This window comes from Scyliorhinus canicula, chromosome 15 (genome assembly GCF_902713615.1).
Source record: "Scyliorhinus canicula chromosome 15, sScyCan1.1, whole genome shotgun sequence".
Taxonomy (NCBI): domain Eukaryota; kingdom Metazoa; phylum Chordata; class Chondrichthyes; order Carcharhiniformes; family Scyliorhinidae; genus Scyliorhinus; species Scyliorhinus canicula.
The window spans coordinates 144,080,370-144,106,115 of NC_052160.1; the positions used below are offsets into that span (position 1 = coordinate 144,080,370).

General features: G+C 46.3%; 1 protein-coding gene across 1 annotated transcript in view; it reads left to right on the forward strand.

The window, feature by feature from the left end:
- Positions 1 to 25,384, forward strand: part of LOC119978666 (acidic mammalian chitinase-like) — a 53,390-nt gene extending 28,006 nt beyond the window's left edge. Inside the window, exons 6-12 of the mRNA XM_038820455.1 lie at positions 5,871 to 6,036; positions 7,246 to 7,370; positions 11,514 to 11,637; positions 11,750 to 11,932; positions 17,243 to 17,359; positions 18,124 to 18,259; positions 24,714 to 25,384. Coding sequence (XP_038676383.1) covers positions 5,871 to 6,036; positions 7,246 to 7,370; positions 11,514 to 11,637; positions 11,750 to 11,932; positions 17,243 to 17,359; positions 18,124 to 18,259; positions 24,714 to 24,964 — 1,102 coding nt within the window. The 3' untranslated portion in view covers positions 24,965 to 25,384. The remainder of the gene's footprint in view (positions 1 to 5,870; positions 6,037 to 7,245; positions 7,371 to 11,513; positions 11,638 to 11,749; positions 11,933 to 17,242; positions 17,360 to 18,123; positions 18,260 to 24,713) is intronic.
- Positions 25,385 to 25,746: the final 362 nt, after the last annotated feature.

Below are 25,746 nucleotides of genomic sequence, written 5' to 3' on the forward strand. Positions count from 1 at the left end.
ACTCCAGCGACCCATCTGGGACCATCTCCAAAGTTCCTCACATGGACCAGGTCATCTGCCTTGAATATTCTTTCAGATCTCGCAGAGTCAGAATTTATTCTCAGATTCTCTTGTTGGGGATCCAGCCTCCCCAACAGGTTTGAGAATAGTAGGCCTGATCTCAAACAAAGCGGCCGTACCATTAACCATTGGAGCAATTATTGTTGTTGTGTGAGGAGTGGTCCTATAATCAAATAAAAACCAGGCCAATTTGGTCTGTAATAATGCGGCATGTTGTTTTTTTCATGCCAGTTTTAGACGTCTGCACTGCCTGTGCCGTCAGTTCAGTTGACCACTGGCGATAAGGTATTGTTCTGATGTCTGATGCCATTGGATCACATGAAGCTTTGGAACTTACCACTGGTGAAGGCAATGCCATTGTCAGAAACCAGGACTTCTGGCATGCCAGGCGTGCAAAATTTCTGTCATAGTTTCTGGATTGTAGCGTGGGAGGTAGTGGAGCCCACGCAGTGTATCACCCACTATTTTGAGTGTGCGTCTATCAGGATCAAAAACATGGAACCCATAAAAGGCCCGGCAAAGTCCACAAAGTCTGCACCCTACCTGGCCACTCCCATGGATGTAGGGAGGCTGAAGGAGGGAATTTTTGATTCTCCTGACATGAGCCACGCTGCTTCACCAAGTCCCACACCCAGCCTGAAAATCTGTGGCCAGTTCAGCTTAATCTGCTGAAGCCAATCTCTTCCCATTGGGCTTGGTCCTTGGCCCCACACAACGATGAATGGAAGCTGGGCCGATTGTTGTTTGTAGATTACCAGGACCATTATGATGCCCTTAATCCCAAAAAGGGCCTCCCGTGTAGGTGGCTAGTCTGGCCCAAGTGTCTTCTAAACTCAAGAACCGGATACCAGTTTGGAGGTGATCATGTGTCTGACAGAGACCGTAGCTCCTGTGTCCATCTCCATTTTCAATTGAAGACTATTTTCCAGCAGTTCCGCCATTATTGGAGCAAGTTTGGTTGTGACGATACAGTTTAGTTGCATTGTCCCAGTTTCTGGGATGGGTATACCTGCATGGTATGGGCCTGTGCTGACCTTGGCTTCTTTCCTGAGTCGCTGATGTATTTCCTATTCCTGTAGCTGTACCGTGGCTTTGCCTTGTGCCAGTGCTCACAATAGTGCATCGTCTGACAATTGCAACCTTCCGAAGCGGGTCCCCGATCATCAGTAGGACTGGCATAATATTTCCAAAACACCTGGGGAGGGGGGCAAGCTAAGCTACAAATTTGTAATGGACTATTTAAACAGGCACCTTCAGTGGAGGAATGGTTACTTTCACATGAGGCCCCTCCCCCTAAATGGGGGACATTGCGTCTGATGCCCCTTATGGCTCCTGAGCACACTTTTCTGCATTTCCCGGTGATAAAGCTAATTCAGTGGCTTTTTTGAATTATCACCTTGTTTATTCCGCATGCCAATCTATCTCAAAACACTTCATTCAGGGATGGGCCAAATTCACATTGCTCTGCAAGTCAAAATTCAGTGATGAATTTCGCTGGGCTCCTCCTTGCCGTAATAAAATGGTGTCTCTGGAGGATGATCGAGGGCTTTGGGTCATAATGATTTCGCACCAGGGCTACGAGCTCCTCTAAAGTTTTTGAGTAGTGGCATACAAAGAACAAAGAACACAGAACAGTACAGAACAGGAACAGGCGCTAAGGCCCTCCTTTCCTCTACCTATCTAGACCAAATCTGGGCAGGTCAGACTTTTTATTATGCTGAATGTCGCGACCCCGCATGCTGTCAGCAGGATTAATTTCTGCTTCTCATCTCCCACAATGTTATTAGTGCAGAAGAAGTAACACATGTCCTCTGGATTTGAAGTTTAGACAATCCCAGATAGCTGAAGACAGGATTCCATGAGTTTCGTTGGAATAAGAGATGCGCAGCAGGTAATGGAGACAGCCCTGATAATTCTCAAACTTGGCGAACCAGTTTCCAGGTGAATTTAGAATCTTTCGGAACAGGTTTGAATGAGGCTTTAAACTTCAACCCATGTGTCTCTGTAAAGATCCAATTTTATAGCTTGATTTCTACAGTGATGTTTCTTCTGTTCTTCCTTCTGAATTCTGAAACTTTTTCATGAAAGGTTTTGCAAAATCAAGGAATTCTGGTCATGTGATGACTGGCCATTGACACAAAATGGAATTTGCAATCTGTTCATCTTAATAAGGTATCTTCTACTTCCCACGGTCAGAACTATCAACATATAGTAAAGGTGGATCTGGGTCCTTAACACATCCCTTGTGCATAATCATTTTCATGAGTTCTCCTTTGTTACCTGGTAGTCCTCCAGACAGAATGTCTTGGGCCCTATTGTCCTTACTGTTTTGGGGTATGTGCTGACAAAGGCAGGTGTAACATTCTACAAGAATGTGGTCTTGGAATATTTACGCAATTCGCCTTTTAGAACCTCTTAGAAGTTTGACCAATTTGCAGTTCCAAATATCAGATGACCCGTGGCAGCCATCTTAAAGATCACCTGAAGAAGGAGCCGTGCTCCGAAAGCTCGTGTTTGAAACAAACCTGTTGGACTTTAACCTGGTGTTGTAAGACTTCTTACTGTATCTTAAAGATCGACAGTGTTCCTTTTAAAAATCACTGTGCCTCCAGCCAATGCCATATGACCATGCAAGATGGCCACTGCTGCTGTCTGCATATGCGCACTGATCTGCACATGCACAGAAATCCAATGACTTGCACACATCAGTTTTCCCAGCACCCCACCACCACAGTTTGCTTTCTAAATCAGTTATTGCAATGTTCTCTTAGTTTGTGGATTCCACAAGTATTTTATTGATGTGTTTTACGAGGAGTGTTGCCATATTTTCCGAGGAGTGGCAGGGACAACCCAGAATCATTCCTGAACACCGATGTTTCAGCTCATTTTAATGATTTCTGTCTTTTTGCAATTTCTAAGCGCTGCGAACATATGTTGCTGAATAGATAGTGATCTGAAAGACTCGGTCAAGACAGGAGAGAAAACTATTGCAATGTTGCACTGAGTTCACTAATTCTAATGGTTTAGCAAAGGGGCAGAATCCTGCCTTAAAACGTCGGCATATTTGTAACGTTCTTAGCGACCTTCCATTTATGATGGATCAATTATTAATGTAGATGCAAGGTAGCGACAGTGGTTCTTCTTCATTCACCGCTGTAGTCAAATTTTTTTCAAACATTCAGCATCAGCAGCTGTACTTCACTCGAGTCTGTGTGTGTGTGTCTGTGTGTGTGTGTGTGTGTCTGTGTATGTGTGTGTGTATATGTGTGTGTCTGTGTGTATTTGTGTGTGTGTCTGTGTGTGTCTGTGTATGTGTGTCTGTGTATGTGTGTGTCTGTGTGTATTTGTGTGTGTGTATTTGTGTGTGTGTATGTGTGTGTGTATGTGTGTCTGTGTGTATTTGTGTGTGTGTATGTGTGCGTGTGTATGTGTGTGTATTTGTGTGTGTGTATTTGTGTGTGTATGCGTGTGTATGTATTTGTGTGTGTGTATGTGTGTGTATCTGTGTGTATGTATTTGTGTGTGTGTGTGTGTGTATATGTGTGTGTATGTGTGTATGTATTTGTGTGTGTATGTGTATAAGTGTAGGGCAGCAGGGTAGCATGGTGGTTAGCATAAATGCTTCACAGCTCCAGGGTCCCAGGTTCGATTCCAGGCTGGGTCACTGTCTGTGTGGAGTCTGCACGTCCTCCCCCTGTGTGCGTGGGTTTCCTCCGGGTGCTCCGGTTTCCTCCCACAGTCCAAAGATGTGCGGGTTAGGTGGATTGGCCATGCTAAATTGCCCGTAGTATCCTAATTAAAGTAAGGTTAAGGGGGGGGTTGTTGGGTTACGGGTATAGGGTGGATACGTGGGTTTGAGTAGGGTGATCATGGCTCGGCACAACATTGAGGGCCGAAGGGCCTGTTCTGTGCTGTTCTGTGCTGTACTGTTCTATGTTCTATGTGTGTTTGTGTGTGTGTGTGTTTGTGTGTGTGTATATGTGTGTGTGTGTGTTTGTGTGTGTGTATATGTGTGTGTGTGTGTTTGTGTGTGTATATGTGTGTGTGTGTTTGTGTGTGTCTGAGCGTGTGTTTGTGTGTGTGTGAGTGTGTGTGTTTGTGTGTGTCCAGTCTCAAGAATCTTCATATGCATTTTCACATTTCCACATTTTCTGTTGGTGAGTTTCTTCTTCAGCAATTTTTCTTGCCTCAATCAACAGGGTACCACAAGGATGGGCGCTGGGACCCAGCTATTCACAATATATATTCATGATCTGGATGAGGGAACAAAATGTAACATCTCAAAGTTTGCAGATGATACCAAGTTAGGTGGGAGGGTGAATTGTGACGAGCATGCAGGGATCCTACAGCAAGATCTGGACAGGTTGGGCGAGTGGGCAAACCAATGGCTGATGGCTTATAATTTGGATAAGTGTGAGGTTATTCATTTTGGAAGCAAAAACAGGAAGGCAGATTACTACCTGAATGGTTGTAAATTGGGAGAGGGGAGTGTGTAGCGGGACCTGGGTGTCCTTGTGCACCAGTCGCTGAAGGTAAGCATGCAGGTGCAGCAGGCGGCAAAGAAGGCTAATGGTATGTTGGCCTTCATTGCGAGAGGTTTCGAGTATAGAAGAAGGGATGTGTTGCTGCAATTGTACAGGGCCTTGGTGAGGCCACACTTGGAGTATTGTGTGCAGTTTTGGTCTCCTTCTCTGAGGAAGGATGTTCTTGCCCTCGAGTGCAGCAAAGGTTTACCAGACTGATTCCAGGGATGGCGGAACTGTCATATGAGGAGAGATTGACTAGGTTAGAATGAGGGGGGATCTCATAGAGACTTATGAAATTTTAACGGGACTAGACAGGGTCGATGCAGGGAAGATGTTACCAATGATGGGTGTGCCCAGAACCAGGGATCACAGTCTGAGGATTCAGGGTAAACTATTACGGACAGATATAAGGAAACATTTCTTCACACAAAGAGTGGTGAGCCTGTGGAATTCATTACCACAGGAAGTAGTTGATGCTAAAACTTTGAATATATTCAAGAGGCAGCTGGATATAGCACTTGGGGAGAATGGGATCAAAGTCTATGGGGCGAAAGCAGAATTGGCTATTGAGTTGGATGATCAGCCATAATTGTGATGAATGGCGGAGCAGGCTTGAAGGGCCAAAAGGCCTCCTCCTGCTCCTATCTTCTATGTATCTATATATATCCTCATCGCCAGTTTTCTCTTTTGTTATGTTTCTTTGTCAGCCACAAAGAGGTATGGAGGTGGGCACACTCGGATTCTTTCAAACACCACGGGAGGGTTTATTAAGAGGCGTTGCTCATACAATTTGAGATGGAGACCTGCAAATTCCACGCAAACGCTCTGCTGATGTCATTACACATCACATGACGCTTCCCCAGCGGGGATGTGTTCTTTGATACATCATAGGTTATGTGAGTAAGTTAGGGTTCCCATCGGCCCAAAGTTTAGCCCTATACTGTAAGAATGTAAAATAAATCCTGGCGACAGATTACCTCTGCACATCTTCAATTGGGCAACATTTTGCAGATTTAAATATAAGATTACTCAGTAAGAATTTTGGGGCAATGACAGAAATGTCAACGATAGGATGATATTACTCACTGAAGCTGAAGCATTCGTGGTAAATTTCTCTGTGTTTTTCTTTTAAAAATGCTGAAACTAAAGAGTTGAACAGTTGAGGTTAGTATGGGCATGTTAAGTGCTCAAAGCAATAGGACTGGTCAGAAATAAATATATCAGTTCTCCAAAGGATATTTATGAATGTTCCCTTCTCTATTTCCAATCTGTTTTTGGGATTAGATTTACCACCATGGTAGCCACACAAGGAACCCGGTCAACATTCATCACTTCAGCAATCACCTTCCTGCGGACCCATAGATTTGATGGTTTAGACCTGGACTGGGAATACCCCGGCTCGCGAGACAGTCCAGCGGAAGACAAAGGCCGTTTCACAGCCTTGGTTCAGGTGAAAGGTCTCAGACTATCATCTTTAATGGAATGTTATGGAAGGCAGCTTCTTCAGCAACAAGACCTTATGGGTGGGATTCTCCGTCCTGCCAGCCAGCCAATGGGGTTTCCCGTTGTGGGCAACCCCATGCCGTCGGGAAACCCCCCCGGTCTGCCGACGCACCGGAGAATCCTGACAGCGGAGAATCCTGCCCTGTGTCTCTTCCTGCAAACATACAAAATAGGAGCAAAAGTAGGCCATTCGGCCCCTCCACCCTACTCTGCCATTGATCTGTTTGTGTTGAGCTCCAACTTCCCCATCTACCCACCGCTAATCTTCCTTAAGATAAGATTCTGGTCCTGCTCAAAGCGTTAGACAGCGTGGAATTACAAAATTACAAAATGACACTAAAACAAGCCTGCATCCCCAAGAGCAAATGACTGTGAATGTTGGAAATCTGCTGGAAATATAGAAACTGCTGAAAACATTCAGCAGGTCTGGCAGTATCGGGCGGGGGTGGGGGAGGGGGAGGAAACAGAATTAATAAATTAGGTCAATGATCTTTTATTAAGACTCTCAGATAAAGGAGAGGAATCTAGTGGGCATGGTTTGGAAATGAAGGGCTGCCCGTTGAAGGAGATGAGGAGTAATTTTGTCTCACAGAGAGAGGTGGGGACTGTCGGGGGGCACACTCAAGGCTGATATTCGTGAAGTGTCTGGGGGAGTCGAAGGTGAGAATTAGGGAAGTGGAATCCAGGCAATGGTCCAATCGGCCATCACCTTGTTAAAAGGAGGAGCAGGCTCGGATTTCCCTTCTCCGATTTTCTTTCTATTCTTCTGTTCTTCACCAGACCTGCAGAGTATTGTCAGGATTTTCTGCCGTTCCTTCTGACAGGAAGGATCTACCTGTCCTGCCGGGGGCCAATGGGAAACCTTCTCCATCCCCGGACAACATGCCACGGGGGAGGGGTGGGGGTTGGGGGCAGCGGGGGTGGGGGAGGGGGAGAGGGGGTACAATCCCATCCCATCCAAAGAGCGACACTGAAAACGTTTAGTTTAACCAGGACGACAGGGAAGTGCACGGGGTGTCATATACATGAAGTCATCGACACATCCAATGGCTGCAGCTGAAGTGGAACAGCGGGCCACAGCGGCTGTGACTACAGTAATTATAGTCTGGATAATGTTTATCATCGTTAAAAATCAAAATATACTCATCATTTGTAGGAATTACTGGTGGCCTTTAAATCAGAATCAGAAACGACGGGAAAAGCCAGGCTATTGTTAACAGCCGCTGTGGCTGCCGGTAAAGACACCATCGACGCTGCCTATGAAATACCGGACATTTCACGGTGAGTAAAATTTGTAGAGAGATTGAAACTTAGAACCGCTGGGAGAGGCTTTTACAGTAGATTATTTAATATATTGTGAAAAAGAGGTGGGGGGGGGAGTGACTTCCCTTGATACCACAGCAGTACTCGATTGAGCGTAAACGCAAGGACATCAACCAAAAGTGGAGTCATTGGGAATCGGGGGAATCTCTCCGCTGGTTGGAGTCATACCCGGCACAAAGGGAGATGGTTGTGGTGGTTGGGGGTCAATCATCTCAGCTCCAGGACATCACTGCAGGAGTTCCTCAGGGTAGTGTCCTAGACCCAACCATCTTCAGCTGCTTCATCAATGACTTCCTTTCCATCATAAGGTCAGAAATGGGGATGTTTGCTGATGTTTGTACAATGGTCAGCACCATTCGCCACTCCTCAGAAACTGAAGACGTCCAAATGCAGCAAGACCTGGACAGCAGTCTGGGGCTAATATGTGGCAAGTTACAGTCACACCATACAAGTGGCAGGGAATGACCATGTCCAACATTAGAGAATCTAATCAGCTCCACTTTACATTCAATGGCATTAGCATCGCTGAATCCCCACTATCAACATCCTGGGGGTTACCATTGATCAGAAACTGAACTGGACCCGGCCACATTAATACTGTGGCTGCCAGAGCAGGTCAGAGGCTAGGAATGCTGCAGTCCATAACTCACCACTCGACTCCCAAAGTTTGTCCACCGTCTACAAGACACAGTTCTGGGGTGTGATGGAATACTCTCCACTTGAGTGCAGCTCCAAAACTCGAGAAGCTCAACAGCATCCGGACAAAGCAGCCCTGCTTAATTGTCACCACTTCCTCAAACATCAGCATCCACGTTCTCCATCACTGATAGTCATAGTTTGTCAGAAGGAGGCCATTCGACCCATCGACTCTGCACCGGGCCTTGGAAATAGCACCCAACCTAAGCCTACACTTCCACCCTATCCCCGTAACACAGTAACCCCACATATTTTTGGACATTAAGGGCAATTTATCATGGCCAATCCCACCTAACCTGCACATCTTTAGACTGTGGGAGGAGACCACAGCACACGGAGGGAACCCACGCAGACAAGAGGAGAACACGCAGACTCCACATTGACAGTGGCCCAAGCTGGGAATCGAACCTGGGATCCTGGAACTGTGAAGCAACTGTGCTAACCCTATGCTACAGTGATGCACAATAAGAAGTCTTAAAAAACCAGGTTAAACTCCAAAAGGGTTGTTTGGAATCATTAGCTTTTGGAGTGCAGCTCCTTCTTCAGGTGAATGCACAATGACAGTGGCTTGTGTACCATGCCCTGCAGGAACTCACCAAGGCTTCTTCAACAGCATCTTCCAAACCCATGACATCTACCATTTCGAAAGACAAGGCCACAGATACATGAGAACGCCACCACCTGGTGGTTCCTCTACGAGTCCTGACTTGGAGAGAAATCGCCGTTCCTTCACTGTCGTGGTTCAAAATCCTGGAATCCTTCCTCACCTAACAGGAGTACCTACTCCACGTGGACAGCATCAGTTCAAGAAGATGGTTTATCACCACCTTCTCAAGGGGCAATTAAGGATTGGCAATAAATGTCGGCCTAGCCAGTGACACCGACACCCGCAAGAAAGAATTTTTAAAAATGAAGCAATTTCCCTTTCTTTCTGAAAAGCAGCCAAAGTTTTTGAATGATTTGAAGATTCAATCTTCGAGACCTCTTCTTTCCTCCCAATTATGGCCTTTTTAAGTAATTTTTCTCCAAAGCTTCTGAACCGGCACCGTGCATTTGATCAGCGATTCAAGCATGTGACCAATTTTAACAATGCTTCCCATATTATCGGCTAGCTCAGAATCAATCAAAAACACAGCAGGAATAGCGACATGCTGCTGATGTGTCGTTCAACTTTCAGATTTGGACCATTCAGGTCCAGTGTATTTATTCGCTTGCTAATTCGGTAAAAACATGCAAGGGCCAGTAGGGGTGGAGGTAATGTATGAACATTTCATAAAGGGCACTCGATTTACAGATAAAATAATTTGGAATATCTCCTGCCATTGCACTGTGGATGCACTCTGCCCATTTTTTATGACGTTTTACTGGATTTGACAAGGACTGTTTCGGCATCCTCCCAGGGAGGGTAGAGGATTAAGGGATCTGTACAGACAAAGGCTGCAACAGGTATGGTGGTTTTAATGCCACTGGTTGTTCTGGACCACAGGGGGTGATGGAGCAAGAGCCAGTGAGAGGGTAAGCTCCACACAGTGCCCTCTGCCAAGTTGACTGGGAGGTCAGACAATGCACTCAGCTTCTCAGTGTGAATGCCCAGCAATGTTCTCCATATCAAGAGCTTTCTATGTGCAATATCCTACATGGGACCTGTGGGGTGGGAGTGGGAATGCTTGCTTCCCCGTGCTCCTTGCAGAGTACAGGCTCCCCTGCTAGGGGCAGGTATCTCATTAATCATTGTGTAAGAGGTCAGACAGTAAGGCACTGACAATGGAGAATCCGGATGGGATCCAGTGGGCCGTTTACATATCGCTCTTCTAAATAAACTTCCTCTTTTATTTTCAATAAAGAATTCCTGTGTCCTTTATTAAACTGGTTTCCTGTAGAAGCGGCAGTACCTAGGGCTCTCGGGGAGGGGGGGGTCCTATCCAGGGGGGCTCTGGGGGTGTCTTCCATTTAAGGGGGTCTTTGAGGGGGCTGTGGGAGGGTCTGGTAGGGAGGGGCGGGTAGTTTGTGCATTGTGGGGGAGGGTGGCTCTCAGGTAGACTTTTGGGGCAAATCCCTTTGGGGGTTACCCCCTTGGCCCATGGCAAGGTCCACCACATCAGGGCCATGCTGGTAAGTTCCAGCAGTGACCCCCGTCCACCCACGAGATTCCTAGCCCAGAGTTCCGGAGAATCGGGAGATCTTGGAAGCTCTGGTGCTGGGCTCATGGATGTGAATAGGTCATTGGGATTCATTTGCATCCATAAGGATCCTCCCGCTGGTGCACGGGTATGAGCCCCAATCCCGCCGTCAGCGCGGGGTCCAGAGCTCAATGATTGGTTCATTGCCAGACGTCCGATTTGCTGCACGATCGTGATCCACATTGCTGAGAAACCAGCCCCCAACCACGGGGTTACAATAATGTCGTTTGACATTTCCTATCGTCTGAGATAATGGGGTAGGCGGGGGGGGGGGGGGGGGGGGGGGGGGGATTCTCTGCCATTCACCACAGCTAGCGTAGTTCCTAATGCGGCTGGGAATCTCTTGATGGGCTAAAAAAGGGAAGCACCAATCCCGTTCCGATCCTCTGGTCCCCCATTGGCATTGAGGAGCGAACTGCCTTTACTTCCTCTTTTCCTTAGCAGAAAGCACTTAACAGCTTTAGGTGTGGTCAGGAGTGTCAGTCAGAGCTAGATGTTTATAAATATTGAGGTTAGGTTCAAAGCAGGGTGATTCAGATGCAGACGCGGACCCGATCTGCCAGATAGTGCCCCCCCCGGAACCCCACTCACCACCCCCGGACCACCCCTCACCAGTCCCCCCAGCCGTCGCCAAAGCTCCCCCGGCCAGTGGCTTGGCTCCCCCCCTGACTGTGGTGCCAATGGACACAGTCCGCAGCTGCCACACGAGGTTGACGAAAACTGAGAGCACACGTGCCCCTTGCCATCGGGAACTTGGCCCATCGGGGGAGGAGCTTTGGGGGGGCCTTCAGGTGACATTCTGAGGCCGTCCGAACGGCGTGCGGTGAACTTCCCAAAGAAGTACTTCCCAAAGAGGGGCGGAGCCTCCGAAAACAGACGCCACTCCCGATTCGGTCGTAAAAAGGGATTTTCCACCCGATCGCCGATTACGACATCAACGTTGGGCAGCAGAGAATCCCGCCCAAAGTCTCCCAAATGGAGAATCAAGTCCATGACTCTCCAGCCAGTCAACACTGCCATCTGGTGGCTTAACTGAGAAATAAAGAAACTCCTTCAGCTCGAATTATTTTAGCTCCAATCATCAAAGATCGGATGCAAACCTGGAGCTCCAACTGGAAATCAAACTATTGGAACCACTGACCGAGTAATATTTATAATTATTATAATTAACTATTGAAAAGAACTTTGCATTGTCATACTTCATGCAGTGACTTGTTTTCGACAGATCTCTCGACTTTATCTGTGTGATGGCATATGATTTTCATGGGGCCTGGGATAACGTCACAGGACACAACAGCCCCTTGTATCACGGCTCTGAGGACCGAGGAAAGTTTTTTTACTTTAATGTTGTAAGTATGTGAAACCAGATTTCATCTTCCTCATCGCTGAAATATTTTACTGACAAGTCATTCTTAGTTTGTAAATCCTTAATAAAACCATCAAAGCTGAATTACCTTGCAGGACTACGCTGTGAAATACTGGCGAGATAAGGGTACCCCGTCAGAGAAACTAGTTGTTGGATTTGCAACATACGGGCGTAGCTTCACCCTCAGCACCTCCCAAACAGGTGTTGGTGCCCCAGTGTCTGGAGCTGGTCAGGCTGGCCAATTAACCAGAGAGGCTGGATTCTGGGCCTACTATGAGGTAATTATGCTGAAAAGCTGATTTATTTATCACAAGATCAATTCTCTGTCGCCTATGGTTAACAGAAATTATTCGGAATTAAACTGCGGGGAAGCAAAGAAAGGCCAGGATATTTCTCACAAGGCTTCGGAACACTGGCATTCGATTTGATTTTAATTTGATTTGATTTATTGTCACATGTACCAAAGTACAGTGAAAAGTATTTTTCTGCGGCCGCGGGAACGTACACAGTACGTACACAGTAGACAAAAGAATAATCGACAGAGAACATTGACAAATGGTACATCGACAGTGATTGGGGCTACAGTGTGGAACAATGGGCCAAACAAAGCAAATACATGAGCAAGAGCAGCATAGGGCGTCGAGAATAGTGTTCTTACAGGGAACAGATCAGTCCGAGGGGGAGTCGTTGAGGAGTCTTGTAGCTGTGGGGAAGAAGCTGTTCCTATGTCTGGATGTGCGGGTCTTCAGCCTTCTGTACCTTCTGCCTGATGGAAGGGTCTGGAAGAAGGCAATGCCTGGGTGGGCGGGGTCTCTGATAATGCTGTCTGCCTTCCTGAGGCAGTGGGAGATGTAGACAGAATCAATAAGAGGATGGCAAGCTTGTGTGATGCATTGGGCCGAGTTCACCGCACTCTGCAGTTTTCATCAGATTTCATCAGGGTCAAATCAGGAGAATCCAAAGAGCTTCTACAAGTGCATAAAGGGCAAAAGAGTAGTGAGGGAGAGGGTAGGGCCTCTTAAGGATGTACAAGGTCATCTATGTGCAGATCCACAAGAGATGGGTGAGATCCTAAATGAATATTTCTCATTGGTATTTATTGCTGAGAAAGGCGTGGATGTCAGGGAACTTAGGGAAATAAATAGTGATGTCTTGAGGAGTGTACATATTACAGAGAAGGAGGTGCTGGAAGCTTTAAAGCTCATCGTGGTAGATAAATCCCCGGGGTCTGAAGAAATGTATCCCAGGCCATTGTGGGAGTCGAGGGAGTAAATTGCAGGCCCCCTAGCAGAGATACTTGAATCGTCGACAGCCACAGGTGAGGTGCCTGAAGATTGGAGATTAGCAAATGTGCCTTTGTTTAAGAAGGGCCACAGGGAAACCTCTGGGAACTACAGACCGGTGAGCTTAACATCTGTGGTGGGTAAAATGTTAGAAGGTATTCTGAGAGACAGGATCTACAGGCATTTAGAGAGGTAAGGACTGATTAAGGACAGTCAGCATGGCTTTGTGAGTGGAAATTCATGTCTCACTAAGTTGACTGAGTTTTTTGAAGGGGTAACCAAGAAGGTAGATGAGGGCAGTGCAGTCGACGTTGTCTACATGGACTTTAGAAAGACCTTTGACAAGGTGCCACATGGTAGGTTGTTGCAAAAGGTTAAATCTCACGGAATCCAGGGTGAGGTAGCCAATTGGATACAAAATTGGCTTGATGACAGAAGACAAAGGGTAGTTATGGAGGGTTGTTTTTCAAACTGGAGGCCTGTGATCAGCGGTGTGCCTCAGGGATCAGTGCTGGCTCCACTGTTATTTGTTATTTATATTAATGATTTGGATGAGAATTTAGGAGGCATGGTTAGTAAATTTGCAGATGACACTAAGATTGGAGGCATAGTGGACAGTGAAGAAGGTTATCTAGGATTGCAACGGGACCTTGATCAATTGGCCAGTGGGCTGATGAATGGCAGATGGAGTTTAATTTAGATAAATATGGCGTGATGCATTTTGGTAGATCGAATCGGGGCAGGACCTACTCAGTTAATGGTAGGGAGTTGGGGAGAGTTATAGAACAAAGAGATCTAGGAGTACAATTGGAGTCACGGGTGGACAGGGTGGTGAAGAAGGCATTCCGCATGCTCGGTTTCATTGGTCAGAACATTGAATACAGGAGTTCGGAAATCTTGCTGAACTTGTACAAGACATTAGTAACACAATTACACGCAATTGGGACTAGCTTCGTTGTAAAAACTGGGCGGCGTGGACAAGTTTGGCCGAAGGGACTGTTTTCATGCTGTAAACCTCTATGACTTGCAACTAATTTGGCAATGTCATAACAGGTACCACAACAGTAGGAAGTTAAAATCCTCACTAAAAATATGAAACTGTATAGGGCAGGAAGGTACCATACTGGTTAGCACAGTTGCTTCACGGCTCCACACTATATGATATTGTCGTGCTCAGTAAAAATATATCACACTCATAACTTCTAAACATTATACATTGTGGACTTTTCTTCTGCAAAATGGACAATGTGCTGCAAAAATGGTCACCAGAGATCAGACCTGACTTGTTTGTTCAAAAACTGTCTCTCTGCCTCAGAAGGACTAAAGGGTAGATTCCAGAGTAAGAGGTTTCAACTAAATCCATCCTGAAATCATTCACAATTATTCCTGAATGGCATGGGCTTTACTGAATCAAAGAAGGTGCTTGTCTTAAACCCCTCAGGGTGAATATCCTGAAACAATAAACTGGGTATGCCTAATCAACCCACATATTTGGAACGGAAACTGCAGTTGTAAGGAATCACATCGTAAAATTGTAAGGGAACAATCATATTTGTTCCCTTTTGATCTCTAAATGCTGACTGCAGAACGGGAGTCAGGGCAAAGGCCAACAACACCCATTCCTGTAGTGAACTGGAGGCTGGAATGGTGTAAGGTCTCCAAACCTGTTCCTTTTCGGGTCACCCAATTGAATAAACTCACCCCCGGTAAAAAGTCCATCCCTTCGAGACAATCCTCAAAGCACTGCTGTGTGTAGGCTGAGGTTTTCCACCAGCCCACATCCATGACCCCTCCCCCCACAGCGCCCTTCCCCCTCCAGCCCCCCCCCCCCCCCCACCCCTCACGCGCGTGGAGGGATTCCCGCCACAGGGGCAGCTCACAATTCGTCAAAGGCGGGACGTTCCGGTCCCACTGAAGTCAATGGAAATTTGCATGTCTCACCCGTTCCGACAGGGAACCCTGTCCATGACAATATTTACTGAGCAGGCACAAGAAATTTTAACATTTGTATCATCAAGTTTGACAACTCGAATCGTCTGCAGCATATTCCTTTAAAAAAGACTTCATGAGATGATAACTCCTTCAGCCCTTTGTGATTGAATTTAATCAGAATTAAAAAGATAATGTGACTCATTAAATATTCAGCATTCCTTTTTTGTAATAAGTGTTGACTACAATTAAATATCTTTTATTGAGGGTGGCATGGTGGCGCAGTGGTTAGCACTGCTGCCTACGGCTTTGAGGACCTGGGTTCGATCCTGGCCCCGGGTCACTAACTACTCTCCAGGGAACATCCAGCAACCATAACAACGTTGCATTAGAACCTCTATAGGTAAACAAATAAATGATTAGAATCAATCATGATCTCACCTTTTACAACTTCTTAATTACAATTCTAGCAGGCAAAAGGTATCAGTCTGGATACCTTAATCTGGATTCTTTAATAATATTACGGCAACAAATATAGATAGTTTAACCCAGGCATTTATTAGCATTACTGCCACAAATATAAAATACAATACATATACCAAGTGATTACACTCATCAGACTTTATCATTATTAAGACAACTATCCACCTTGATGCTTCAGTCTCCCTGGGGCAAAATAATTCTGATTTCAGCAGAATCTAAGTAATTAGTAAATTTTGTGACACACTGTGTTGTAGATCCTGTGTGAGTATAATTGAAATTCTGCAGTCTTGGAAAAGAAACCTTGCAGTCAATATTGATGAGGAGACCTGGGGTAATACATGGGAATATTCCAATAAAATTTCAGTCTGATGTTGAATGAAGAAGACTCAATTCAAAATATTGCACTGTCAGCATATCACGCAGAACTTGAGACACAGGTTTGATCCTGCGATTTACTCAATGCGATTAGAGTGCCAGGTAATCAGGGGTGACTACATACCCTGCATGGTCCTGTGTCAAAATCCAATCCTACTGCTCTGGTGTATTTAAGTCCTTGAGAAGATATTCGATATGGCCTCAGAATCTGATACAGTGATTAGCACTGTTGCTTCACAGCACCAGGATCCCAGGTTTGATTCCCAGCTTGGGTTACTGTCTGTGCAGAGTCTGCACATTCTCCCTGTGTCTGTGTGGAATTCCTCCGGGTGCTCCGGTTTCCTCCCACAAGTCCTGAAAGACGTGCCTGTTTGGAGAATTAGACATTCTGAATTCTCCCTCTGTGTACCCAAACAGGCGCCGGAGTGTGGCGACTAGGGGCTTTTCACAGTAACTTCATTACAGTGTTAATGTAAGCATACTTATGCCACTAATAAAGATTTCTGTTGTCATTACTAATCCTGGAGCTCCCCAATAGGAGAATCATTGACGTCAATGAGAAAAGGTTGTATACTATCCTCACCTTTGTGGAATGGAAGAATATTCTTTGCTCCTGGATCAGTAATAACTATCCTTCAATTAAAAAACTGCCATGAAATTATTCTGGAATGTATCCCTATGGAGTTCCTTACTGGCATACTCTGTTCGAAATTGGATGCATTCCGAAACATATGGGACCCCGATCTCAAATTTATAAGTTTTGCTGTGTCTGACTTGCACCTACAGGTTTTTCCATACGTTCTTCAGCACTGTTTTGATTTCACTTCATGTGACGGTGGGTGCCATTTTGCCATGTTTGCGCGGCCTTCTCCTCGTCCCCCCTCATCTCTAGTTTATCCGTTTTTAAAAATATTCTGTGGTTGCTGACACTATGTCTAAGAACCAACTTTGTTGGTGTTCCCCTGTCTTTCTCTGCACTCATGCAATGCAGAAGCAGTTGAACCACACTGGAACCGTTTTGAGGGTTTGTTGTGTTATTTGTAAAAATGTAAAAACTCTAATAAATATTTTAAAATGATCTTTTATTAATGATCATTGTCTAAATAATGAGTTCAAATAGGGCGGCACGGTAGCACAGTGGTTAGCACTGCTGCGTCACAGCGCCACAAACCCGGGTTCGATTCCCGGCTTGGGTCACTGTCTGTGCGGAGTCTGCAAGTTCTCCCTGTGTGTGCGTGGGTTTCCTCCGGGTGCTCCGGTTCCGCCCCACAGTCCAAAGATGTGGAGGTTCGGTGGATTGGCCTTGTGTCCAAACGTTATGTGGGGCTATGGGGATAGGGCGGGGGAATAGGCCTGGGTAGGGTGATCTTTCAAATGGTCAGTGTAGACTCGATGGGCTGAATGGCCTCCTTCGATGCTGTTGGGATTCCATGATTCTATGAAATAGGACTGAAACTCAGGGCAAACAGGATTCATCTGGTCAATATATTAACAATGCTTATTGATTTTGATTGACAGATTTGTACATTTTTGAAAATTGCTACCATAGAGATGATTGAAGACCAGCTTGTTCCTTATGCATTCAAGGACAATCAATGGGTTGGATATGACAATCAGCAGAGCTTTATAACCAAAGTACGTGCTTTAAAACAGTCTCCATTATCTCGCACATGTGCCAAAAGTATTAAATTTACTGGACAATACCACTCACGATCAACACAGATCAGCATTAAATACTATTATTTAATTATTAGCTTTAATCAATGGAGCTTTTCTCAATCATCCATTTGTAAATCCGTCGAGCAGCACAGTAACACAGTGGTTAGCACTGTTGCTTCACAGCTCCAGGGTCCCAGGTTCGATTCCCGGCTTGGGTCACTGTCTGTGCGGAGTCTGCACGTTCTCCCCGTGTCTGCGTGGTTTTCCTCCCGCAGTCCAATGATGTGCAGGTTAGGTAGATTGGCCATGCTAAATTGCCCTGAGTGTCCAAATAACAAGGTTAGGTGGGGTTATGGGGATGGGATGGAGGTGTGGGCTTAAATAGGGTGCTCTGGCTGGTGCAAGCGCTGGTGCAGACTCGATGGGCCCAATGGCCTGCTTCTGCACTGTAAATTCTATGAAAACTGGTTGGTTAATATCGTCAAATTTTTACTGATGCATTGTTCCTCCTCAACAGGCGTAGGCCAAGAAATCTCAAAACAATATAAAAGTATCCAGGGTCTCCATCCTTTTAACTCTCTTGTTTGACGAGGAACTGAATATTTTTCAGATGTACAGGAGCAGAATGTTAGAGCCAATAAATATATTTCACAGGCATTGACAAGGAAAAACATGAGGTCTCCAATAAAATGCCCATTCAAACTCTTTTTACTGGTATTTTGATATCTTTCCATCTGCAGGTTCAGTGGTTGAAGGATAACAATTTTGGAGGTGCTATGGTGTGGACTGTAGATCTGGATGATTTCAGTGGAACTAAATGCAGAGAAGGAGTTTACCCTTTGATCAACACATTGAAGACACTCCTCAGCATTAATGGTTTGTATAAATTATTCTTGAGGCCGGTTCGTTCTACGAGCTGGATGGTGAGAATGTCGTTTAGGTTCAGCCCCTCGCATCTCCTTCCACGCCCCCCCCCCCCCCCCCCCCCCCCCCCCCCCCACCCCGCTCCCTTGAGTTCAAAACACCCAGAATACAATCTGACTAAGGCTGGATGTTGTTTCCCAATCCACTTGAAGATGGCAGCTGCTGTCAATGGCCATGGAATGCCCAGCACCTCATGAAAATGTGATGGCTCTTTATGGTTCATGAAGCTTCAGTGCGTTGCATGGTGCACATCTGGAAACATCGCTCTCCCTGACAGTGTATATGGAGAGTCAGTGTAGTAAAACCTTGGCCCTGTATCTGGTAGCTTCCAACCTGGGATCCCCCTGGTGAAATTTTTGTGTGCAATGCCTCTGAAGAGAAGTCTGGATGACGAATCACTGGCCATAGAATATTAGTCCATCTGAATGGTTAGTTCATCCCTGGTGGTGAAGAATGTGGGGCTAAATCGCTGGCTTTGAAAGCAGACCAAGGCAGGCCAGCAGCACGGTTCAATTCCCATACCAACCTCCCCGAACAGGCGCTGGAATGTGTCGACTAGGGGCTTTTCTCAGTAACTTCATTTGAAGCCTACTTGTGACAACAAGAGATTTTCATTTCATTTCATTTCATGTGCAAAGCTCATGTTAAGCTCCATTGAGGATCCTCATGATGAAGTTATCCATCTGTCAGGAATCTTTGAGTTCCTGAGTTCTACGAGAGGACAACACCCCTATTGTCATGATGTCCATGTTTCCCTCATGATCTACTTGGTCTGTTGCGGGTAGGAAGGCTCTGACGAGGGAACCAGCAAAGTACAGCTCCTTCCCACACTTGTAGATGTTGGGTGTAGATGTACACTGAGGTTGTAATATTGTAGCTTTAGCATTGTTCGGTGCAGGCGCAGTGTGGAGAGGCTGTTTTAAGAAGAGTTACAAATGGCTGATCATCCGTTTCAACAGTTGTAGGCGACCATATATGAAGTCATGAAATTTCTGACAGGTGCAGATCAGAGCGAGGAATTCCTGTTCGATCTGAGCATAATGGATCTGAGTGTCAGCAAGGACCCTCGATGCAGGAATATCGGTATCTCACCCTGGAGTGAGGCTGTGTCAAGTCCATGCTGGGAGGTGTTTGATGATATAAGTACAGGTGTTCAACTGTCAAAGTTTTAATAATAATCAATAATGTTAATTGTCACAAGTAGGCTTACATTAACACTGCAATGAAATTACAGTGAAAATCCCCTAGCCACCACATTCCGGCGCCTGTTCGGGTACACTGAGGGAAAATTCAGAATGTCTAATTCTCCTAACAAGAACGTCTCTCAGGACTTGTGGGAGGAAACCGGAGCACCCGGAGGAAATCCACGCAGACACAGGGAGAACGTGCAGACTCTGCACAAACAGTGACCCAAGTGGGAACCGAACCCGGGACCCTGGCGCTGTGAAGCAACAGTGCGAACCACTGTGCTAGCATTCATGGGTCTGAGAGTGCCGGTTTGACACTGTTGAAGACCCTGCGTGGTGCTCAGGCCAGCAACATTCAATGTCCTGGTTGAGGTTCTATCAAAGAGGTCCAGTGCCCTCACTGTAACAAGGAATAAACTTAGAGAGATAATTTGTCATTCCAAGGAAGCAGCGTGGAGTGTGCTTGTCCACCGGAAATGGCCATTTGTCGCACAGCCATTGTCTTGGCTGCATCAGGATTTACATCATCGTCTGTGAATAAATGACCCACATACGATCCCCAGTGAACCCAGAATCTTCATTTCGCAGGGTTATGTTTCAGCAATACAGTCCTGATTCTGTCGAGAATGAGACAAATACATCCATCATGTTGTTGCACAGCACAACCCCAAACCAGGATGTCATTGACAATGATTTCTCAGGATTTACCTGTAAACAGTTGCTCCATGCAGCGCTGGAAGACCTCGCTGCCAGTGGAGATCCCATTGGGCAAACGAAGAATCTGCGGACCCGAGACATGGATGTGGTTCGTTTTGAATTTCTTCATCTAATGGGATCTGCCTCGACCCGCATTTCACATCGAGGATGCTGAACACCTGAGCATTTGGCATGTCTGCTGTCACCTGTCCCACTGTCTCCAGAGGGTGCTGAGGTCTGAGCAGCACCTTGTTCCCGTGCACTGGGTCGATGCACATCCTGACAGAGCCATCCTTCATTACTGCAGCCACCATTGCTGAAACCCATCCTGTGGCCTCGTCTATAGGAGTTAGGTCGCCCAGTGTTGTCATCTGATGCAGCTCATTGTCTACTTCCTGCTTCATGGCTATCGATATTCTTCTCGGAGCGCAGAGTGTTGGTGGTACCAAGTCATCTAGTTCCATGTTAGCAAAGACGTCACGGTTGAAGAGGTCTCTCTACTCTCCCATTTCTGAGGCCTGGTGTTGCAGAGCCTGTACCCCTGGACCTGTTGGATAAGTCCCAGTTTGATGCTGTCCCAAAGACTCCGCAGTGACCTTACATTCTTCTTGAATATGTGAAATTTGAAACTTCCCTCTGTGCAATGGAGAGTCATCATCGGTGCCAACTGTTTGTCTGCCATAAAACCCCTCAGTACTGGGACCAGTGCTGAATATGGGTCCAGCTCCTGTAGCATTCGGCTGCACAATACGTTACACTTTGCTCCAGTGTCAATCTTTACCTTTGGTTTTGCGTTGCTGAAAATCATCTTCAAGGTGGTGAAGATCTCACCGATTTCTGTGACGGTGCCAACACTCTCAGTAGAGTGTCGTTGGAGGCTCAGTGCTTTCATAGAATTTACAATGCAGAAGGAGGCCATTCGGTCCATCGAGTCTGCACCGGTTCTTGGAAAGAGAACCCTACCTAAGGTCCACACCTCCACCCTATCCCCAGAACCCAGAAACCCCACCCAACACTAAGGGCAATTTTGGACACTATGGGCAATTTATCATGGCCAATCCACCTAACCTGCACATCTTTGGACTGTGGGAGGAAACCGGAGCACCCGGAGGAAACCCACGCAGACACGGGGAGAACGTGCATCTCCGCACAGACAGTGACCCGAGCCGGAATCGAACCTGGGACCCTGCAGCTGTGAGGCAATTGTGCTATCCACAATGCTACCATGCAGCCCCCCAAAGTGAGAATCACACCCCTAGGTTTGGGTGCTCTGGCTGAGCTCCAGTTCATTCACCTTGTTGATGCTCCTAACCTTGGGAGGACTCACCGGCTGCAATGTGGCTCTTGTCAAAGGGAAGCAAATGAAAATGAATGAAATGAAATGAAAATCGCTTATTGTCACGAGTAGGCTTCAATGAAATTACTGTGAAAAGCCCCTAGTCGCCACATTCCGGCACTTGTCCGGGGAGGCTGGTATGGGAATCGAACCGTGCTGTTTGCCTGCTTTAAAAGCCAGCGATTAGCCCTGTGAGCTAAACCAGCAATTGAATTTGATCTGCAGCATTTTGCAAAGTGATTGCATTTGCCACGGTTCTGGCAGCGTCTACCATTGCCAAACATGCTGCTCTCTTCTGAGGGAGATGCCCACCACAGTTGGGTAGGGCTTCCCTCCAACACAAAAACTTCAGTTTGCTGCCTCAGCAAGTTGCTGATTTTCTCAGACTGTTAGTTTAACATGCAGATGCTAATGGCTGTTTATGGTGTTAAATCTTTCTGCTGCAGCCGCATCTAGCGGGCTACGTCACTGTGGATCCCACAGATTAGTCGATTCCTGACTAACTAATTTGGCCAAATTCACCTTTCTTCACTAATATTACAATTCCAGACCAGACTCTAACTGTTGCTGGGATACCAAACAGAAACCCCAATATTTTAATTAATTTGTAAGACTGTGAGGATAGGATATTTCACTCCAGGAGTGACTCCACGCACAAACAGGGATATGGTACGTTAAAACAAACTTTGTTATTAACACTGGATTAAACTAACTTTAATATCATACAAGAAATAGCTCACAATTACCAGTCAAACAATATGTAACAACTAAAGGAAACACTCTGGCCGGGATTCTCCCTTCTGAGGACTAGGTCCCCACACCGGCGGGAGAACCGGCAGCAACCACTCCGTCGCCAACAGCCCCCGAAAGTTCGGAATTCCCTGCACTCCGGGGCTAGGTGGACACCGGAGGGGTTGGTGCCGCTCCAGCCGGCGGCGAAGGGACTGCGCGAGGGCATGCTCCAAAGGGCCAGCGTGATATCGCACATGCACGGAACTGCCGGCATGTTTTGGCGCATGCACGGGGGGGGGGGGGGGTTCTCTTCTCCGGGCCGGCCATGGCGGAGCCCTACAGGGGCCGGCGTGGAAGGAAGATGTGCCCCCACGGCACAGGCCCGCCTGCAGATCAGTGGGGCCCAATCGTGGGCCAGGCCACCGTGGAGCCTCCCCCCAGGGTCCGATCCCCCCCCCCCCCCCCCGAGTACGGCACCAGCCGACTTACCTGCCAGGTCCCGCAGGTACATGAGCTGAGTGATTCACGCCGGCGGGACTGGCCAAAAATGGATGGCCACTCGGCCCATCGTGGCCCGGAGAATTGCAGGGGTGGGGCTGGCAACAGTCCCCGACCGGCGTGGCGTGAAGCCCCCCTCCCACTCAAAAAACAGCGGCAGAGAATACGGCAGCTGGCGGCGGGGCGGCGGGTGGGATTCGCACCACCCCCACCCCCCCGGGGATTCTCTGACCCGGGGTGGGGGCGGTTGGAGAATCCCGCTGCACAACTCCTAACTGTTGTCTTTTTATCTTCAATCAAGCAAAACCCACCTCAGGTCAAAATCCAATTTTACATACAGTTAGAAAACACATGAGTACTTGCTGTATAGAAATGTCTTTGTGAAACTTTGAGAGAGAGAGCTCTTTCAGTAAACAACCTGAAAATTCTTGATTGCATCAAACTACTTTTTAACTTCCCAGAATTGTGCAAAAACTCCTGTTCTGTTCACAGCAAAATCTATCATTGAAACTGAACACCTGACGGCTTCAGCCCCTGGCTCCTTCCATTAACTACATTACCTCTATCCCACTAACTGGGTTATGACCATCTTACTGGGGCAAAACACAATGGCTGCAATTCACCGTCCCACAAGACCCGTTTTCTGGTGTAGCGTGCCCCTGCCGGCAGCGGGATCCTCCATCCTGGCCAATGGGATTTGTAGCCACCCCCATGCCATCAGGAGTGATGGCGTGAGTGTACTGCCGACAAAGTGAAGGATCCTGCCGCCGGAGAATCCCGCAGAATTACTCTAATTACATACTCCCCAGGGAAAACTTCTTTTGATAAACAAAATTCCATGAGCCCTATTTCAGTAAACACTCTGCATGGTTGAAATGAATGGTTATCTTACTTTTACGATGCTTTAATTACCCTTTCTGTGACCACAGTGTCTGCTTGACTTTTGAAGCAATATTTTTAAAAACATCACTGCAGCAGTCACATACCCACACTAACTCAGGCTTTTAACCATTACTGTACCAGTTATATAGAATGCAATATACATCTGAAATACCTGTATTCATCACACACCAGCGAGATTCTCATTTTCCGAGCCCAGTGACATTTTGCACCCACGTCGCCATTGGAGTTCACAGCAAACGCGGGCGTGTTATCACGGCCCATGTACACCACATCGACAGCATTACCCTCATCGACCCTTTCTGTTACCTCCTCAAAAAACACCAGAAATGAAAGTGAAATGAAAACCACTTATTATCACAAGTAGGTTTCAATGAAGTTACTGTGAAAAGCCCCTAGTCACCACATTCCGGTGCCTGTTCAGGGAGGCTGGTACAGGAATTGAACCGTGCTGCCGGCCTGCCTTGGTCTGCTTTAAAAGCCAACGATTTAGCCCAGTGTGCTAAACAAGCCCGTAGTTAGTTCAGCAAATTAGTTCAGTATGATTTATCCTTCAGAATTCCATGCTGGCTCTTTCAAATCCACCCACGTTTTTCCATGTGATTACTAATCCTATCCTGAATATATGTCTAGAAGCCTGCCTGCCACTGATGTTGCACTGCCTACTCTGTCATTACTGGGTTTATCCTCACGACCTTTTCTGAACAAGGATGTAACATTTCCAATTCTCCAGCCTCGAGAATACAGGAAGATAATAGCCAGCGCTCCTACAATATCCATTCTCCCCAGCTTCAGTCCCCTTGGATGTATCCAATCTCATCACCTTCCACCTCCAGGCAGCACTATTTTCATTCAAGGTGCTTTGCAAATGCAAATAGGCGTGAAAGAGAACTTCCTGATCTGAAGTTTATTGATGTGTTGCCACATTTTGTGCAGCTTATCCTGGTGACAGTGTAATTATCCGTGGAAGCAACTGAGTCTGACAAGGAAATGAAAGCCTTAATCAAAAGAATATGATCCAAATGATTAAAATACTAATTTATATTTTCTTTTACAGAATGTGGACCATCGACAGACGCAACACCAACGCCCGCAACCCCACCCGTCAATACAACCTCATTAAGCGGCGCTGCGACAACAATTATTACTATAATCCACGAATTTTGCCAAGGCAAGGTCGATGGGTTATATTCCGATCCAGCTGATCTTAGTAAATATTACCAGTGTCACGGTGGACGAACCCATCATATGATATGTGCTGAAAGTTTGGTCTTCGACCAAAATTGTAATTGTTGCAATTGGCCTTAATTAATTTAAAAGGTAAAAAATACATTTATTTGCAACACACAGCCTCAAAACATGAATGAACAATTAAAGGGTGCAAAATGAATTTGCTAATCTGCTGGTTTGTCCTTGTATTTACCAGATACGCCAGATAATGTGAGATTGTGTCTGAGGTAACCACAGCTTTATTTTAATATTATTAAATCGATTGTTGTGATAAATTACATGTTTATGAGCAAACTGGTTTTAGGATTAATAAATACATTGGCAGAGAATCGCACAAATTAAACTTGTTTGCCTATTTCGCATTGGAATCTGGGGCAATGGTGTCAACAAAGCACCTGGACATAATTGTGTGATTTTCAAATCACTTCGAGATACAGTAAACAATGACATTGTTTGATTTGTTAAAATGGCCTTATTTCCTCTCTGTAAGGTTTTTTTTCTTTCACAACCAAAACAAAATAAATTGAAAGATTTAAATAACCTTGGATTGGACACTTTGGGCTATTTTGTTTGGGATATTTAACTCCCCCTGTCTCAGATTTATTTGCACTCACCCAAGAGAGGCTCAGGTGTGAGCCTGGTTCAATGAACAAGTTTAATGCTCGGAAAGTTAGACTGATATCCCACCCAAACACGAGAAAGCAGCAGCAAAATAATGTTGAAGCTCCACAACAGGCAAGGAGCAGGAACAAATTCCAGGACAAGACAGGTGGTTTGAACAGTGCCTAATTCACCGCCTTGAATAATTCATTCCCCCCACCATTGGTGCAGAGCGGCAGTCACATATACCATCTGTAAGA